At 46.4% G+C, this 19,544-nt stretch overlaps 1 protein-coding gene across 2 annotated transcripts in view; it reads right to left on the minus strand.

The window, feature by feature from the left end:
• LOC144509278 (serum paraoxonase/arylesterase 2-like) overlaps positions 1-16,718 on the minus strand; it is a 57,868-nt gene extending 41,150 nt beyond the window's left edge. For both annotated transcript variants that reach the window (XM_078237902.1, XM_078237908.1), the window contains exons 1-2: positions 16,571-16,718; positions 4,209-4,279 (exon numbers count right to left, since the gene is read on the minus strand). In XM_078237902.1, the coding sequence (XP_078094028.1) occupies positions 4,209-4,279; positions 16,571-16,644 (145 nt within the window). In that variant the 5' untranslated portion in view covers positions 16,645-16,718. The remainder of the gene's footprint in view (positions 1-4,208; positions 4,280-16,570) is intronic.
• Between the last annotated feature and the right edge of the window lie 2,826 nt (positions 16,719-19,544).

The following is a 19,544-nucleotide window of genomic DNA, read 5'->3' on the forward strand; positions in this document are numbered from 1 at the left end:
CTTCTGCTTTGAGTTAATTACAGTTTGGAAGAAAGAAGAATAAAAGCGACTGTCTTAATCAACGTTCTGTATTCTCTTTGAATGTTTAACTCTCATCCCAGTTTGAAATGTTAAGTTTGAATGAAAAAGGATGTGCTGTGGAATGACTTTTGGAAGCTTCCATGTGTGTCTGTGTGTGTTTAAACAAAGTGGTTGCATGGATGTTTTGTTGTTGTTTGTTTTAATGTTAAGAAAGGATTTGAACCTTGGAAGGAACCATGTGCTCTTTCCTTTGTCTTGAAGTAGAAATTATAAGAGTTAGTTGAGAAGTTAAGAGAAGAAAATAAGTAACTTTGTGGAAAGGTAGAAAAGCAGGAACAAAAGACGAAGGTAAATATATTGTCTATGAGTCAGTTTAAAGTATATCAAGTCAGTGAAATACAGTATTAATCGCAGAATATCGCGATTTACGAACGTCGGATAGTTTAGTATTCTGAACTGGTTAAAATTATATACTGACGTCGGAATTTCATGTGCCATCTATTGTTCAAGGTTTGCCAAATATAAAAACACTGCAAAGTTTAAAATCTAGCCAGTTAAGAAACCAAAACGTTCCTAATCAAATGATTGTACCTACTTTGATTTTGATTCGGCGCCTGTTATTTTTCCTAGTGTGCGGGGGTTTTGACCTGGAGCTCAGTTTAAAAATGGAAACGGCTTGAATTAAAAGGGTTTGGATATCACGGTTACGATGTGTAAAGTGGTATGATACAACTGCCGCTTGATTATTTTTATTATACAGTATAGCACTGCCATACAGACACAAGAATAACATCAAATCCTGAAAAGCCTTAACCAACTTTGTATGATATATTTATATACTATATATTGTGTATTGATAAAAACATAATTATTTTGTGAAGTACTGTGGTGCGGCACTTGCACGCAAACAAATGATCAAATTAGAGATAATGTAAGAGTACATCATATAAAGATCAGAGCTGTATGGCATGTGATTTTAATGGGGAAAGCGATATCTTTTGATAAGATTACATACAAATGAATAGATGTCCAGCTGCAGCCAAAAAAGGCCAGTACAAAGTGTTATTTAATTCACACTAAGCTTTCTATGGAAGGGGGATATATAGTTAAATGTATAATGCACTAGCTAAAGCCATACAAACATCAGGGAGAAGGTGGACAGAGGTATTGCCCACTATACTAATGAAATTAAGAGCTACCACGAACCGGACAACCGGATTAACCCCTTATGAGCTAATGACAGGACGGGCAATGCAATTACCAGAAAGCATCATAACAGGTGGGACCGATGTCGGTCCACTAAAAGATAAAATCAGGAGATACGTTCTGGACCTGAGCACCCAGCTAAAAGGGATGCGCAAATTGGTAAAGGACAATCAGGAAATAAAAGATGCAGAGGGAAAGCTTGAAATGCTCCCTGACATCCCAACAGCGGGAAGTCGCGTCCTAGTGAAAACATTACCCGACAAACCAGGGTTTGCACCAAAGTGAAATGGGCCATATGAAATTATAATTAGTGGGGACACCTGTGCCTGTATAGACATAAGAGGGAAAGGTGTCTGGAAGCACTGGACGCAGCTGAAATTATACAGAGGAGATAAGTAGCTAAATTGATGAACTAACAGAACTGCTTTCCTCAACACAGGCAAAGACTGCAAGCAAGAGCGGCCGGCGTGCGCGGGTTAATAGATAAAATAATTTGTAAAGATTGAATTATAGTGTTAAGTTTGATATATGACTGGTGCGGATATGTATGTAATCGCGTATGTAACTGTATTATTTTGCATTGTGGCAACTGTAATTTTAACTGGGCTGGAAGATAACTTGTTTTACAAAGCTCACATACACTTACACGGGAATCGAACTGTATGTTACCCGTTAACACAATCTGTAGAAGCCCTATTTGTAGCCACCCCTGGGCGGACCCCTCAGGACTTATATACTGTAGATACATCAGATACACCCTGTAAGGGACAAATTGGCAAATATAAAAAAGGTATACAGGGGAGGTGTGTGGGACTTGTAAACCCCACAGATCCTGTGTGCGGGGGGTCCCAACAGGTGGGAGGAAAAGCTTGTTCAGATACTGCAAGCTATCCGCTTTGTTTTACGGGGCAGGGATGGGGATGTGCCTATGCCTTAGTCCCTAAGAATGATTCTTGTGTACAGACACAGTGTGTCCGTCAACATTGTCGGATTAACAAGGGACAGATTACTTGTATTTGTGACGAACGGAAATGTTTAAATATAACCGCGGGAAGACAGCTTATTTGTGGGCAATGCAATGGAACTCATGTAAGCTCAGCCAAATGGACATACCCCTTTGATACTTACCAGGTGGTGGAATCAAACGGGAAGCCAAATAAACTGAACAATTGGCAGTATGAGCAAACTCATAATCGGGACACTAAGTGTTACCGGGCTAAGAAGGGATATGTGTTCCTCTTCAATGGTACCTACATGACAGAAACACCAAACCTCCCAAACCGTTTTGCGGTAGGAACAATCGGACCACTGACTGTTCTATGCCCTCAGAAGGGGTACATTCGGAGGAGAATAGTAACTCGGGCTATTAGTAGGGAATTCTGTGCTGACTGGGAAGCCCCGGGTACACTGGGATCCTCACTGGGATATGGGTTCCTTGGAGCTTTATCTCTGGGGGGGTCAGCCGGGGTAATTGGAGCAAAGAATAGAAACCATATTGTTTGTGGACTAACAGTCCTGGGAAACAGCACTTCAAAGGCACTGGAGGCTGTTAACCAAGAAATGGCTGAACTGAGATTGTATGCACAGCAGACACGATACGCAGTGGACTACCAGTTAGCACAACAAGGGGGAGTATGTGCAATCATAGGCAACAAATGCATAACCCATGTCACAGATGAGTCTTACACATTACACAGGTCATCAATGACATCAGGAAACAACTTGATAACTTCAGACAGGGACCCAAGAGAGGACGTAGTTGGTTGGCATGGCTGGTGGGGGAGTCCTGGGAGTCGTACCTGTTCCATGGATTGGTCATACTCATTGTCATTATAATTGTCTGTTGTCTGACTGTTGGATGCCTTAAAGTCTGTTTTAAAATAATGTTGACAAGAATTGTGCCAGGAGCCAGTGTGTACATCGAAGAAGAGCCCCTAATGAAGATCCCTGAAGACATCGGAAGAAATGAAGACATCGAAAGAAACAAAGAAGGAGAGAAGAACGAAAATTTGTATATGTGAATGTATAATTGTTGGTCTGGGGGTTGTTGAAGCTATAATCCGACCAAAAGGAGGGACTGTAAGGGGAAAATGTAAGGCAAGCACACTTTAAAATGACTGCCTGGCACATAAAGAGTTAACTGGGAAAGGAGCCATAAAGCAGACACCGGCTTCCACTGATACAAAGATCACTTTAAATCAAACCTAACAGACAAGCCATTTCTAAATCACAGACAGTGACTTAAAGTAAACAAACAGCTCAGGAAGCCAAGCCAAAGGGTCGAGACATCTTTTAGATAAGGAAAACCCGAGACAAAGGGAATAGATTAGCCATAGGAAGAGCGGGAAAATATGAATGCGGGGAAACCAATTAACACCTGAATGAGCCGAAACCATCCGTTGATAGATACAGACATAGGAAATGTATCCATTCATGAGAACAATACTATGTTAAATGTCTGTATCTGTTTGTATCTGCCTAAAACGATGTGATAATGTTCAAATCACCGGTCCATCTATTGTGTAAAGAGTATAAAGATGGACCGCTCCTGACATTTTACTGAGAGAAGGTCTACTACTGACATGTGCCTTGTCTCCCGGAGCTCCGTTGAATAAATTGTGTTTTTTGAATCTCGAGTTCTGACGACTAGTGGATTTTTCCCATAACACTCGTACATCCCTCCTATATCTTCCACCACGAACCTTATAGTTATGCCCCCTAGTAACAGCTACATCCACCCGAGGAAATAGTCTCTGAACGTCCACTCTATCAATCCCCCTCATCATCTTATAAACCTCTATTAAGTCGCCTCTCAACCTCCTCCGCTCTAAAGAGAAAAGCCCTAGCTCCCTCAACCTTTCCTCATAAGACCTACGCTCCAAACCAGGCAGCATCCTGGTAATATTAATCCTGGTAATTTTTCCTTTCAATTTTTGCAAATTCTCTTTTTACAGCTGGAAGTAAATAACAGAAGTACATACCAATTCCTTTGATCAGATGGCAATTACCGGGCTGAACTGCAACCAGTTCTCTGAATACACCCAACATATTGCTGCAAAGCAATGAAAACCAACATCAATTTAACAGTCTGTTAACACCTATTGGAGTGGATTTTCAATTTACTGCTTTGGCATAAAACTAGCATTGCTGCTCACTACGAAACAGCCAGCTTTTAAAAAATTTTGATTGAAAGTAAGTTTTTTGCAGCACATTGAATTTCTTCCCCATTGGATAGAACAACTACATTTCTAGTCAAGTCTTTCATTCACTAAATATATTTGTCTACAGTAGCTAACTGGATATGAGTCCCAGGTGATTCATGTCACCATGATGATGAGCTTAGATATGGAAACATTTTCTTGACTTAACTCAGCTCTCCATCACCAAAGTTTAATCAGGGTCTTTCAGAAACACAGCACAGATTATAAACATCAGGATCAAATAATATTATGAGTTCTGCATCAGGATAAAAAAGAATTAAAAGATGAGTAGCACCAGAGCTCGCGAAAATGCAGCCACTTACGTGCTTACATCATGGGACACCCCTTGAATTTTTTTTAAAGCTATGGGTCTCTACAGGAACTGTAACAGAGTGCATGGTATAGATCAAATAAGCCAAATTCCATTTGATGTGCCTTTTCTTGATAATAGTGCCTATCAATCCACCTTCCATGAAAGATGATTGCATGTGACAGTTTTAGTATTGTATATGGTGCATTAGTTCTCAGTTATAGAACAAAGAACAATACAGCACAGGAACAGGTCCTTCGGCCCTCCAAGCCCGCGCCACTCCCTGGTCCCAACTAGACCGTTCTTTTGTATCCCTCCATTCCCACTCCGTTCATGTGGCTATCGAGATAAGTCTTAAACGTTCCCAGTGTGTCCGCCTCCACCACCTTGCCCGGCAGCGCATTCCAGGCCCCCACCACCCTCTTTGTAAAATACATCCTTCTGATATCCGTGTTAAACCTCCCCCCCCTTCACCTTGAACCTATGACCCCTCGTGAACGTCACCACCGACCTGGGAAAAAGCTTCCCACCGTTCACCCTATCTATGCCTTTCATAATTTTATACACCTCTATTAGGTCACCCCTCATCCTCCGTCTTTCCAGTGAGAACAACCCCAGTTTACCCAATCTCTCCTCATAACTAAGCCCTTCCATACCAGGCAACATCCTGGTAAACCTCCTCTGCACTCTCTCTAAAGCCGCCACATCCTTCTGGTAGTGTGGCGACCAGAACTGGGTGCAGTATTCCAAATGCGGCCGAACCAACGTTCTATACAACTGCAACATCAGACCCCAACTTTTATACTCTATGCCCCGTCCTATAAAGGCAAGCATGCCATATGCCTTATTCACTACCTTCTCCACCTGTGACATCACCTTCAAGGATCTGTGGACTTGCACACCCAGGTCCCTCTGCGTATCTACACCCTTTATGGTTCTGCCATTTATCGTATAGCTCCCCCCTACGTTAGTTCTACCAAAATGCATCACTTCGCATTTATCTGGATTGAACTCCATCTGCCATTTCTTTGCCCAAATTTCCAGCCTATCTATATCCTTCTGTAGCCTCTGACAATGTTCCTCACTATCTGCAAGTCCAGCCATTTTTGTGTCATCCGCAAACTTACTGATCACCCCAGTTACACCTTCTTCCAGATCATTTATATAAATCACAAACAGCAGAGGTCCCAATACAGAGCCCTGCGGAACACCACTAGTCACAGGCATCCAGCTGGAAAAAGACCCTTCCACTACCACCCTCTGTCTTCTGTGACCAAGCCAGTTCTCCACCCATCTAGCCACCTGCCCCTTTATCCCCTGAGATCCAACCTTTTGCACCAACCTACTATGATCCCTAGACTGAACCATTAGTTAAGCAGATGTCAGGCAGGAAATTATTAATAGGTAAATTTAATAGGTAACTTTAGAAGACATGAAATGAGTGTATAATGCAAAAACCTAAAATGTGCAATTTTATCTCTCATTCACTAATAATAGATGGAATATAAAAATTACTTAACCGACACTGGTCAGGTGGAAGCAGCTGAGATTAAGATATTTAATGTTAGTAATTCTCCCTCTTAATATTTCCATTTACAATATAGCAGCTGAACTAATGGAATTTGTACCCAAGAGCAAATAAGCACACTACATAGTTGCCAAATGCAGGTCATGTTTTAGATTCTATCCATGCAACAGTCACTTGTTTCCCCAGTTTAAATAAAATAGGGCAAATATTGAGTATATTACTAACACAGATAAAGACAGAGGGTGGTGGTGGATGGAAAATTTTCGGACTGGAGGCAGGTTGCTAGCGGAGTGCCACAGGGATCAGTGCTTGGTCCTCTGCTCTTTGTGATTTTTATTAATGACTTGGAGGAGGGGGCTGAAGGGTGGATCAGTAAATTTGCTGATGACACCAAGATTGGTGGAGTAGTGGATGAGGTGGAGGGTTGTTGTAGGTTGCAAAGAGACATAGATAGGATGCAAAGCTGGGCTGAAAAATGGCAAATGGAGTTTAACCCTGATAAATGTGAGGTGATTCATTTTGGTAAGACTAACTTAAATGTGGATTACAGGGTCAAAGGTAGGGTTCTGAAGACTGTGGAGGAACAGAGAGGTCTTGGGGTCCATATCCACAGATCTCTAAAGGTTGCCACTCAAGTGGGTAGAGCTGTGAAGAAGGCCTATAGTGTGTTAGCTTTTATTAACAGGGGGTTGGAGTTTAAGAGCCGTGGGGTTATGCTGCAACTGTACAGGACCTTGGTGAGACCACATTTGGAATATTGTGTGCAGTTCTGGTCACCTCACTATAAGAAGGATGTGGAAGCGCTGGAAAGAGTGCAGAGGAGATTTACCAGGATGCTGCCTGGTTTGGAGGGTAGGTCTTATGAGGAAAGGTTGAGGGAGCTAGGGCTGTTCTCTCTGGAGGGGAGGAGGCTGAGGGGAGACTTAATAGAGGCTTATAAAATGATGAAGGGGTGATGCGCGACAATCAAGCACGTGGAACAAGGCTTCAGTTATCGAAGGCTTTTATTATCAAACAATGGAACTAACTAACACGAGTACACCAGTTCAGACTGGAGGGGTCCTGCCGGAGCAGAGGGTCTTATACCTCTCCTCCGGAGGCGGGGCCCCACCGGGATGTGCCATAATAACATTTACCACAGGTAAACACCCTAACCCAACAACATTATACAACCCCCACAGTGACAACACCCTAACCCAACAGTAACATAAGAACAACCCCCAGTGGTAACCAACAATGGTTCACCACATTCACCCCTCCTTGAAAAACAAAGGCCGGCGGGGTGCAAAAAACAGGTCATATATGTACAAAATTCACAAGTCCAGACGGTCTGGAGGACCGCACCGTCGCTGTGATCTCCTCAACACCGGTTGCGAAACCGGAGCAGGTGCTTGCGGTGGCGTTCTCTCCAAAACAGCGTCCGGCTGTCCCCTCAAGGACTCCCGGGCCGGTTGGCCCTGGTGAGGCGATGGTGCAGGGGATCCTGGAACCTTCTGTGGTGGCGCCGATCTCCGAGTCTCAGGCAAGCTGTACATGGGAGTATAACTGTTATGCACTGGCCCCGGTGCTGACCGCGCCACGTCTGGGGATGAAATAAGTAGTAGGGGATTCGTGACAGGGGGTATGGGAGCGACAGGAGTTGCTACGTCCCCTGCGGGCGCCAGGTCTCGAATGGAGACAGTGTCCTCTCGCCCGTCAGGATATGCCACACAGGCATACTGAGGGTTGGCGTGGAGGAGTTGGACCGGTTCGACCAAGGGGTCGGACCTGCGAGCCCTCACATGTCGCCGCAGAAGGACGGGTCCTGGGTACGTCAACCAGGCTGGTAATGAGATCCCCGAGGACGACTTCCGAGGGAATGAGAACATCCTCTCGTGGGGAGTAGCATTGGTTGCCATACACAGGAGGGAGCGGATAGAATGGAGCGCATTTGGAAGGACCTCCTGCCAACGGGAGACTGGAAGGCCCCTGGATTTCAGTGCCAGTAGGACAGCCTTCCAGACTGTAGCATTCTCCCTTTCCACCTGTCCGTTACCCCTAGGGTTGTAGCTCGTGGTTCTACTAGAGGCAATCCCGAATGAGAGCAGGAATTGCCTCAAGTCGTTGCTCATGAACGACGAGCCCCTGTCGCTATGAATATAGCAGGGGTACCCGAACAGGGTAAAAAGCTCACTAAATGCCTTAATCACGGTGGCAGTCGACGTGTCCGCACAGGGGACAACAAACGGGAACCGGGAGTACTCATCTATTATATTGAGGAAATAGACGTTCCGGTCCGTTGAGGGAAGGGGGCCCTTAAAATCCACACTCAGCCTCTCAAAAGGGCGAGTGGCCTTGACCAATTGTGCCCGGTCTGGTCGATAAAAGTGCGGTTTGCATTCTGCGCAAATCCGACAGCTTCTCGTCACTGACCTGACATCCTCCACCGAGTAGGGCAGGTTGCGGGCTTTGACGAAGTGGTAGAGTCGGGTGACTCCAGGATGACACAGGTCATTGTGGAGGGCCTTCAAGCGGTCCTCCTGCATGATGGCGCATGTTCCGCGTGAGAGGGCATCCGAGGGCTCATTGAGCTTCCCTGGACGATACATAATATCGTAATTATAGGTGGAGAGCTCAATTCTCCACCGCAAGATCTTATCGTTCTTGATCTTGCCCCTCTGCGTGTTACTGAACATAAACGCCACGGATCGTTGATCCGTGATCAGAGTGAACCGCTTCCCCGCCAGGTAATGGCGCCAGTGTCTGACTGCCTCCACAATGGCCTGAGCCTCCTTCTCCACCGCTGAGTGCTGAATTTCGGGGCCTTGAAGGGTGCGGGAAAAGAACGCGACGGGCCTGCCTGCCTGGTTTAGTGTGGCGGCTAGGGCGAAATCAGATGCATCACTCTCCACCTGGAAAGGGATGGATTCATCCACCGCGTGCATCGTGGCTTTCGAAATGTCGCTTTTCAAAGCCTTGAAGGCCAATTGGGCCTCCGGCGTGAGTGGGAAGGTCGTGGACTTGATGAGCGGACGAGCTTTGTCCGCGTAGTTGGGGACCCACTGCGCATAATACGAAAAGAACCCGAGGCATCTCCTCAGTGCTTTCGTGCTAGCGGGCAAGGGAAGTTCAGTAAGGGGGTGCATACGGTTTGGATCAGGGCCAATGACCCCGTTTTCCACCACGTATCCAAGGATGGCTAACCTGCGCGTACGGAATACGCACTTCTCCCTGTTATAGGTCAGATTCAGGCGAGATGCAGTGCGCAGAAAGTGTTGGAGATTCGTGTCATGGTCCTGCTGGTCATGGCCGCAGATGGTGACGTTATCCAGGTACGGGAAGGTAGCCCGCAACCCGTTCTGGTCCACCATTCGGTCCATAGCACGCTGGAAGACCGAGACCCCATTGGTGACACCAAATGGAACCCTGAGAAAATGGTATAGACGACCATCCGCCTCAAAAGCCGTATATTGTCGGTCCTCTGGGCGGATGGGGAGTTGATGGTAGGCGGACTTAAGGTCTATGGTAGAGAACACTCGGTACTGCGCAATCTGATTGACCATATCAGAAATGCGCGGGAGAGGATACGCATCCAGCTGCGTATAACGGTTAATGGTCTGACTGTAGTCGATGACCATCCGAGGTTTGTTCCCGCTTTTGACTACCACGACCTGCGCTCTCCACGGACTAGCACTGGCCTGTATGATCCCTTCCTTGAGGAGCCGCTGAACCTCAGATCTAATAAAGATCCGGTCTTCAGCGCTGTAACGCCTACTCTTAGTAGCGATGGGCTTGCAGCCTGGTACCAGATTCTTAAATAAGGATGGTGTAGTGATTTTCAGAGTGGAAAGATTGCATGCGGGGCGCTTTGGGCAATTTGGAGGCTGCGGCTGATTCCCTACTGCCAGTGAAGGGAGTGGCCCACCGTACTGTAGGATCACACTCTTCATGTGGACCATAAAATTTAGTCCGAGGAGAATTGGCGCACAAAGGTGAGGTAACACAAGGAGCCTGTATTGCTCGTAAATTGTGCCCTGTACCTCTAGAGTTACCATACATCGTCCTTGGATCGGTACAGACCGGGACCGTGATGCCATGGAAATTGTCTGCTTGGCAGGTAGAACCCGGAGTCCACACCTTTTAGCAGTGTCAGGGTGTATGAAACTCTCGGTGCTCCCACTGTCAAACAGACAATTCACAGTACGACCATTTACCTTGATATCCATCATGGAATTCTCAAGCCTGTGGTGCTTTGTCTGGTCCAGGGAGATCGACGCCACCGTTGGCCCCTGGGCGTCACTGCATGCCGCCGATGTTGATGCTGAGGACCCCTGCTGGTCGCTCCTAGTCGTCGTGGACCATGATGGCCGCCCCCATGAATCGCACGTGGGCGAGGGCGCCAAACGTAGCGACTCCTGGTGGTCTTCCTCCTCCTCCGTCAGCCACGATGGCGCCGTCCTGGATTCGCACGTGGTCGGACCTCGTTGGTACTGCAACGCCGAAGGAGATTGTCTCCGCTCTGGAGGGTTACAAGCTGCACTGCCGTTTTTGGACTTCGACCTGCAAACTTTACCATAGTGGCCATTTTTACCGCACTGGCTGCAGATTGCCGTTTTTGCCGGACACTGTTGCCGTGGATGCTTGGCCCCACCGCAAAAATAGCATCGCTGGCCGCCTGGAGCTGCCGCCGTCGTCGGATCGATATGGGAGCGCGAGCCCGCGGGGCGAGGAGGGATTTGAGCTTGCTCTTGCCACGTTGTCTCCACGTGGTCCTCGGGGTACAGAGCCAAGCTTTTCGACGCTGCTTCCAGCATCTCAGCCATCTCCATCGCTTGGGTCAAGTTGAGGTTCCCTTTCTCCAGTAACTTAAGCCGGATGTACGAGGACCCTACCCCTGCTACGAACGCGTCTCGGGCGAGGTCGTACATGTATTGTTCGACTGATACGTCTTTACAATCGCAACCCCTGGCAAGCTGCAGGAGCTCATTGGCGTAGTCCTCCATGGTTTCGCCCGACTGCCGACGTCGTGTAGCGAGGAGGTAACGAGCGTGTATCTCATTGGGTGGTTTCGTGTATCGTTTCTTCAAGAGCTCGACGGCCCTCGGGTAAGTGGTGGCCGCACGAATCGCCAGATAAATCGTGTCGCTTACCCTTGCGTGGAGGACTTGGAGTTTGTCGCTGTCTGTAGTAATAGCTACAGAGGCTGCCAGGTAGTCTTCGAAACACTTCCACCAGTGGTCGAAGGTGTTAGCGGCACCGACCGCACATGGGTCCAACGCCAGACGATCTGGTTTCAAAATCTGTTCCATACTCTCTTTTTACTGCTGAGAGTTTTCTGTTTGATAATAAAATTGATGCGCGACAATCAAGCACGTGGAACAAGGCTTCAGTTATCGAAGGCTTTTATTATCAAACAATGGAACTAACTAACACGAGTACACCAGTTCAGACTGGAGGGGTCCTGCCGGAGCAGAGGGTCTTATACCTCTCCTCCGGAGGCGGGGCCCCACCGGGATGTGCCATAATAACATTTACCACAGGTAAACACCCTAACCCAACAACATTATACAACCCCCACAGTGGCAACACCCTAACCCAACAGTAACATAAGAACAACCCCCAGTGGTAACCAACAATGGTTCACCACAAGGGGATAGATAGAGTGAACGTTCAAAGACTATTTCCTCGGGTGGATGGAGCTATTACAAGGGGGCATAACTATAGGGTTCATGGTGGGAGATATAGGAAGGATATCAGAGGTAGGTTCTTTATGCAGAGAGTGGTTGGGGTGTGGAATGGACTGCCTGCAGTGATAGTGGAGTCAGACACTTTAGGAACATTTAAGCGGTTATTGGATAGGCACATGGAGCACACCAGGATGATAGGGAGTGGGATAGCTTGATCTTGGTTTCAGATAAAGATCGGCACAACATCATGGGCCGAAGGGCCTGTTCTGTGCTGTACTGTTCTATGTTCTATGTACTAAACAAGTCAACATGCAAGCCCATGTTCTTTTTGTTATAACCAATGTAGCTCAAGTATATAGGCAGAGTACAGACTGTACTCAAACCAGCCCACACTTGGAAAACCCAAAGCAAAACACCTCCTATTGGATGTGATTCTGAACAATCTTGAGTGTGCTGGTAGCTACACTAAAAAACAATTTAATGTAAGCAGTTGAGCAATAACATAGCTCATTTATGCTTGTTAGAAGTAACATCAATTCATATGCAGGACCCATTATCTGCAAACAAAAGTTCAAGCCTTGTGGCGTTTTCAATTACCCAGGAACTTGGGAAACCTATAGTTTCCCTGTGGCAACGCCTCAGCTAATCAGTCAACTTGCCAATCAGCACCCTTTTCTCATGGAGTTTAAATTAAAGTTAAAGTTCATTTATTAGTCGCAAGTAAGGCTTACATTAACACTGCAATGAAGTTACTGTGAAATTCCCCGAGTCACCAATCTCCGGTGCCTGTTCAGGTCAATGCACCTGACCAGCACACCTTTCAGACTGTGGGAAGAAACAGGTGCACCAGGAGGAAACCCACACAGACACGGGGAGAATGTGCAGACTCCACACAGACAGTGACCCAAGTCGGGAATTGAATCCGGGTCCCTGGCGGTGTGAGCTAGCAGTGCTAACCACTGTGCCACCGTGCCGCCCAGTTTTGTGATCGTTTGAAATTTGGCATTCTTGCATTTGTCCTGATGAGTTCAGATGTAAAGCTTTGACAACATGTCAGCAATATTTTGACGTTAATTTATTCTAATGAGCTAACCTTTCAAATAAACATCTCACTTACAAGCCCATTAGCTTCCACTCATTCCAAAACCTGCCTTACTCATCTCACTCCCTGCTCGTCCCACCTCTCTTAATAACCATTGCTATTCATGGGTTTTTGTTTCAAATCTCTTTTTTAAAAAAAGTCTGCACTTAAAACCTTAACCTATCTTCATCAAAAATATTCACACGCTTCCCATATTTGCAACATTTTTGTTTGTATTACCGGGCAAATGACTCCAGCTGTGATACATTTTCTACAGCTTCATCAGCTGCTGTGAACAATCATCAGCAGAATTGCATTTAACTACCATCTGTAATCCCAGCGTCCAGCATATACTAAACTTCACCAGGATCACCAGGCCAGTGGACCGACCCTGGTTCAATGAAGAGTGCAGGAGGGATTGCCAGACATACCAGACGTACTTAAAAATGAGACATCAACCTGGTGGAGTTACAGCAAAGGACTACATGCATGTTAAACAACTGGCTATTGCGAGCTTCTTCTACTAAGTGATCCCACAACCAACAGATCAATGTTCTCCAGATTCACTGGGCTCTGAGTAAATAAATTCCTCCTCATCTCAGTCCTAAATGGCCGTGACCTCTTACCACCGAGAAGGAAAAGGAAGCAGATTCAATCTGCATGGGAACGCCATCACCTGCTGGTTCCTTTCCAAGATACTTACCATTCTGACTTGGAACTTATATCGCCATTCCTTCACTGTCACTGGGCCAAATTCTGGAATTCCCTTCTAACAGCTACGTGGGTGTACCTACATCACATGGACTACAGCGATTTAAGTCAGTGCTCAGCACCACCTTCTCAAGGGCAATTAGGGATGGGCAACAAATGCTGGCCCAGCTGGCGATGTTCACATCCCATGAAAGAATATTTTTAAAAAGCCCCAGGAATACATATAGTTATTGTGACACTTATTGTAACAATGCTGTCACATTTATTTGTCATAGTTAAGACTTAGAGTTATTTCAGTTTCCACTGACTCCTCATTGTTTACCTATCTCCAGCTTTCTGATATTTTTCTGCACAGTAGCACTGACCTTGGGAGTTTCAGGAGTCAGGTCTGTTCCCCTCACTACATCAGCATACTCACATGGATCTTAAAACACTCAATACACTTGGGCTTTAAGCTGGTTGCCAGCAACAGGCAGGAATGTAGCTTTTAGCTGTTACCACCCTGCAATCTCTGGGACAGGGCCTCCCAGAACACGGTTCGCAACGTGGGGTGCTGAATTAAAGCCAGTGAGCCCTGAGGCAGCAATGGCTGCCAAAGAGCTCTATCTGAGTGTTAATGCTGTGAGACCCCTTGATATCCTTGTGTTTCGAATGGTGGAGATAGCCTAACGGCTGGTTTTCAAGGCCCGATTCCTGCACCATGAAAGAATGAAAGAAGCTCTGTGCTTTCTATTTAAAAGTCCTGCAGTTCGAACAACGCCTTGTTCTTACGGCTCTCTTACCCACCCCCCCCCCTCCCCCCCCGCCTCCCCCCCCCATCGCAAATCTCTCTTCTCCCCTTCTCTCACAGTGAGTCACCCCATTTCCCCCTCGCTGAGCCCTCCAACCCCCTACTCTCGGAATCAAAGAATTGTTATGGCACAGAAAGAGGCCATTTGGCCCATCATGTCTGTGCTGGCTCTCCAAATGAGCATCATGACTCAGTGCCATTCTCCTGCTTTCTCTCTATTCCTGCACATTGTTTCAATTCGAATAATAATCTAATGCCCTTTTTGAATGCCTCAATTGAATCTGCCTCCACCAGAATTTCAGGCAGTGCATTCCAAATATGAACCACCCACTTTGTGAAGTTGTTTTCTCACATCACATTTGCTCCTTTTGCAAATCACTTTAAATTTGTGCCCTCTGGTTAGAACATAGAACATAGAAAAACTACAGCACAAACAGGCCCTTCGGCCCACAAGTTGTGCCGAACACATCCCTACCTTCTAGACCTACCTATAACCCTCCATCCTATTAAGTCCCATGTACTCATCCAGGAGTCTCTTAAAAGACCCTATTGAGTTCGCCTCCACCACCACTGACGGCAGCCGATTCCACTCGCCCACCACCCTCTGTGTGAAAAACTTACCCCTAACATCTCCCCTGTACCTAACCCCCAGCACCTTAAACCTGTGTCCTCTCGTAGCAGACATTTCCACCCTGGGAAAAAGCCTCTGAGAGTCCACCCGATCTATGCCTCTCAACATCTTATACACCTCTATTAGGTCTCCTCTCATCCTTCGTCTCTCCAAGGAGAAAAGACCGAGCTCCCTCAGCCTATCCTCATAAGGCACGCCACTCAATCCAGGCAACATCCTTGTAAATCTCCTCTGCACCCTTTCAATCTTTTCCACATCCTTCCTATAGTGAGGTGACCAGAACTGAGCACAGTACTCCAAGTGGGGTCTGACGAGGGTCTTATATAGCTGCATCATTATCCCCGGACTCCTAAACTCAATCCCTCGATTGATAAAGGCCAGCACACCATACGCCTTCTTAACCACCTCCTCCACCTGCGGGGCCGATCTTAGAGTCCTATGGACCCGGACCCCAAGCTCCTTCTGATCCTCTACAGTACTAAGAGTCTTTCCCCTTATATTGTACTCCTTCATCCCATTTGACCTACCAAAATGGACCATGATGCATTTATCTGCATTGAAGTCCATCTGCCACTTGTCCGCCCAGTCTTGCATCCTATCTATGTCCCTTTGTAACTTCTGACATCCCTCCAGACTATCCACAACCCCACCAACCTTTGTGTCGTCGGCAAACTTACCAACCCATCCCTCCACTTCCTCATCCAGGTCATTTACGAAAATGACAAACAGCAAGGGTCCCAGAACAGATCCCTGGGGCACACCACTAGTGACCGACCTCCATTTAGAAAAAGACCCATCTATACCCACTCTCTGCCTCCTTTGGGCAAGCCAGTTCTGGATCCACCGGGCAGCAGCCCCTTGGATCCCATGCCCTCATACGTTCTTGAGCCTTTTGTGAACAGTAGAGTTTCTCTCTATCTGCTCTGTCCAGCCACCTTGTTATTTTGAAAATCTTTATCAAATATTCACTTAGTCTTTTTCTCTCTGAATAGAACAGCCCCAGGCTCTCTGATCTATCCTCTTAACTGAAGTTTCTCATCCCTTGAACCATTCTTTAATGTCTTCTGCACTCTCTACTTGCGTTCATATCTTTTGGATTGTGTGCTGCCCAGAACTGTACACGATATTACAGCTGCGGGGGAGGTGGAAACCGAGGCCTCTCGCTACTCATCTTTCCGAAACTCCCAGAAGTGAGCTGACTGCAATTTCAGACGTAAGTTTTAAAGTACAGTTGGAACAATAGATTGCACAACATTTTTGAATCATGAGTCATGTTTCTCATTTTTTTAAAAATCCCCCACTGGTTGCCTCCAGGCTGAACATTGTACGTTGTGGGAACGTGAAAAAGAAAATGCCATTTATTTCCCTGTCTTCCCTTCCACTTGTTTCCACTTCTGCCTAACGCTGAAAAGGATGCGAAACTCACCTTAAGTTCCAGAGCTGGTATGCGACCACAGAGAGAAGTCCTGTACAAACAGTAAGTAGCAATAGCTTCCCCATGGCCAAGCTGTGTGTCTGTCGGAGCTCGAGCAGGTTGTTTACAACACTGACAGCACAAAGACCGCCTCAAACACATGATAACCTGAACGTGGAAGATAATTTTTAAAAGGGGGCGTTGGCTACTCTTGGTTGTGTTTCATGTGTAAACTGATTTACTGCCTTACAAAAAAACAAATTTGTTTTTCCTCTGAAAATGTAACGAAGTGGCAGGAAAACTTCCAATCCTCACAAACTCCCACCGGTGAATTTGAACGTCCAACCTTCAGTTTCAGTTAGATAGGAACATAGTAGCAGGCCATTCAGCCCGTCGAGCCTCCTCAGTCATTTAATATGATCAGCCATGATCACCCACTTCAGTGTATTTTCACAACCCTCTGAGAATTTTTTTTCTCCTCATCTTGGTCCGAAGTACTTGCTCTTATTTTGAAATTTTGTTCCAAGGTTCAAAACTCCCTCACATTATTTCCATATTATATTTCACCTGCTATGTTCTTACTTGGGCCTCGCTTGCCCCAAAACCGTAAAATCCCACCCAAGGTCAACGGATCTTTCCATGTTCTGCCCCTCGCCCACTGCAATTCCCATGGCGGGCAGGGCAGTAAAATTCCGGCCACTAAGTCTGTCCAAGTCCTCCTGTAGCCGCTTTACATATCCAAATCATTTATTGATATTATGAACAGTTGGGGCCTGACTATTGATCCCCGCAATACCCCACTAGGCACACCCTGTCTACACGAGTATGACCCATTTCCTACCCTTTGTTTTCATACTGTCAGCCAATCCTTATCCCATGCCAGTATATTACCGCCTACCTAATTTTACTAACAAACCTCCTGTGGGGGATTTTATCAAAAGCCTTATGAAAACCCAACTTTACTGTTCTGGCAGTAACATTCTCAAATAACTCCAATAGGTTCATCAAACATGACTCCTCATTCATAAATCCATGTTGATTATGCTTACTCAGATCATTATTATCCAAATGTCCAGTCATCACGCCCTTTATAATAGATTCCAGCATTTCTCCACTTCCGAAGTAAGGCTAACTGATCTGTAGTTCCCTGTCACCCCCTCCCCCCCAACTTCGTAAATAGTGGAGTCAACATTTGCCACATTCTAACCTGCAGCAACCATTCAGAATTTTGGAAGATGACCACCAATGCATCCACTATTTCCATAGCTACATCTTTCAACATTCATTAGGTCCTGGGGACTGATTGATCTTCAGTGTCTAATTTCACCAATACAACTTTCTTACTAACATTAATTTCCTTCAGTTCCTCATTCTCCCTAGTCCTTGGGTCTCTAGTTCTGGGAGATTTCTTGTACCTTCCTCAATGAAGGCAGACACAGTCTAAAGATGTGCAGGTTAGATTGATTGGCCATGCTAAAATTGCCCCTTAGTGTCTTGAGATGCGCAGGTTAGAGGGATTAGCGGGTAAATGTGTAGGGATATGGGGGTAGGGCCTGGGTGGGATTGTGTTTGGTGCAGACTCGATGGGCCAGATGGCCTCTTTCTGCACTGTAGGGTTTCTATGATTCTATGAGACACAAAGGAATCATTTACTTCTCTGCCATTTCTCTATTCCACAATATGAACTGTCCTGAGCTTGCCAGGAATGGAATTAAGTTTGTCTTAGTCGCATGTGTCCTTTTAACATACTATAGATGCTTTTACAGTAAGGAATGTTATTTTAATTTTTTCACGTTCTTGTTAATATTTTTGGTACTGTATATAGTGGTTCTCCTTAAAGCGTTTGACAAAGTCCCTCATGGTAGGTTGGTGCAAAAGGTTGGATCTCATGGGATAAAGGGGCAGGTGGCTAGATGGGTGGAGAACTGGCTTGGTCACAGAAGACAGAGGGTGGTAGTGGAAGGGTCTTTTTCCGGCTGGAGGCCTGTGACTAGTGGTGTTCCGCAGGGCTCTGTATTGGGATCTCTGCTGTTTGTGATTTATATAAACGATCTGGAAGAAGGTGTAACTGGGGTGATCAGTAAGTTTGCGGATGACACGAAAATGGCTGGACTTGAAGATAGTGAGGAACATTGTCAGAGGCTACAGAAGGATATAGATAGGCTGGAAATTTGGGCAAAGAAATGGCAGATGGAGTTCAATCCAGATAAATGCGAAGTGATGCATTTTGGTAGAACTAACGTAGGGGGGAGCTATACGATAAATGGCAGAACCATAAAGGGTGTAGATACGCAAAGGGACCTGGGTGTGCAAGTCCACAGATCCTTGAAGGTGACGTCACAGGTGGAGAAGGTAGTGAATAAGGCATATGGCATGCTTGCCTTTATAGGACGGGGCATAGAGTATAAAAGTTGGGGTCTGATGTTGCAGTTGTATAGAACGTTGGTTCGGCCGCATTTGGAATACTGCGCCCAGTTCTGGTCGCCACACTACCAGAAGGACGTGGAGGCTTTAGAGAGAGTGCAGAGGAGGTTTACCAGGATGTTGCCTGGTATGGAAGGGCTTGGTTATGAGGAGAGATTGGGTAAACTGGGGTTGTTCTCACTGGAAAGACGGAGGATGAGGGGTGACCTAATAGAGGTGTATAAAATTATGAAAGGCATAGATAGGGTGAACGGTGGGAAGCTTTTTCCCAGGTCGGTGGTGACGTTCACGAGGGGTCATAGGTTCAAGGTGAGGAGGCGGGGGGGGGGGGGGGGGGGGGGGGGAGCGGGGGGAGGTTTAACACGGATATCAGAAGGACGTATTTTACACAGAGGGTGGTGGGGGCCTGGAATGCGCTGCCGGGCAAGGTGGTGGAGGCAGACACACTGGGAACGTTTAAGACTTATCTAGATAGCCACATGAACGGAGTGGGAATGGAGGGATACAAAAGAATGGTCTAGTTGGGACCAGGGAGCGGCGGGAGCTTGGAGGGCCGAAGGGC

The sequence above is a fragment of the Mustelus asterias genome, chromosome 2 (assembly GCF_964213995.1).
Source record: "Mustelus asterias chromosome 2, sMusAst1.hap1.1, whole genome shotgun sequence".
Taxonomy (NCBI): Eukaryota; Metazoa; Chordata; class Chondrichthyes; order Carcharhiniformes; family Triakidae; genus Mustelus; species Mustelus asterias.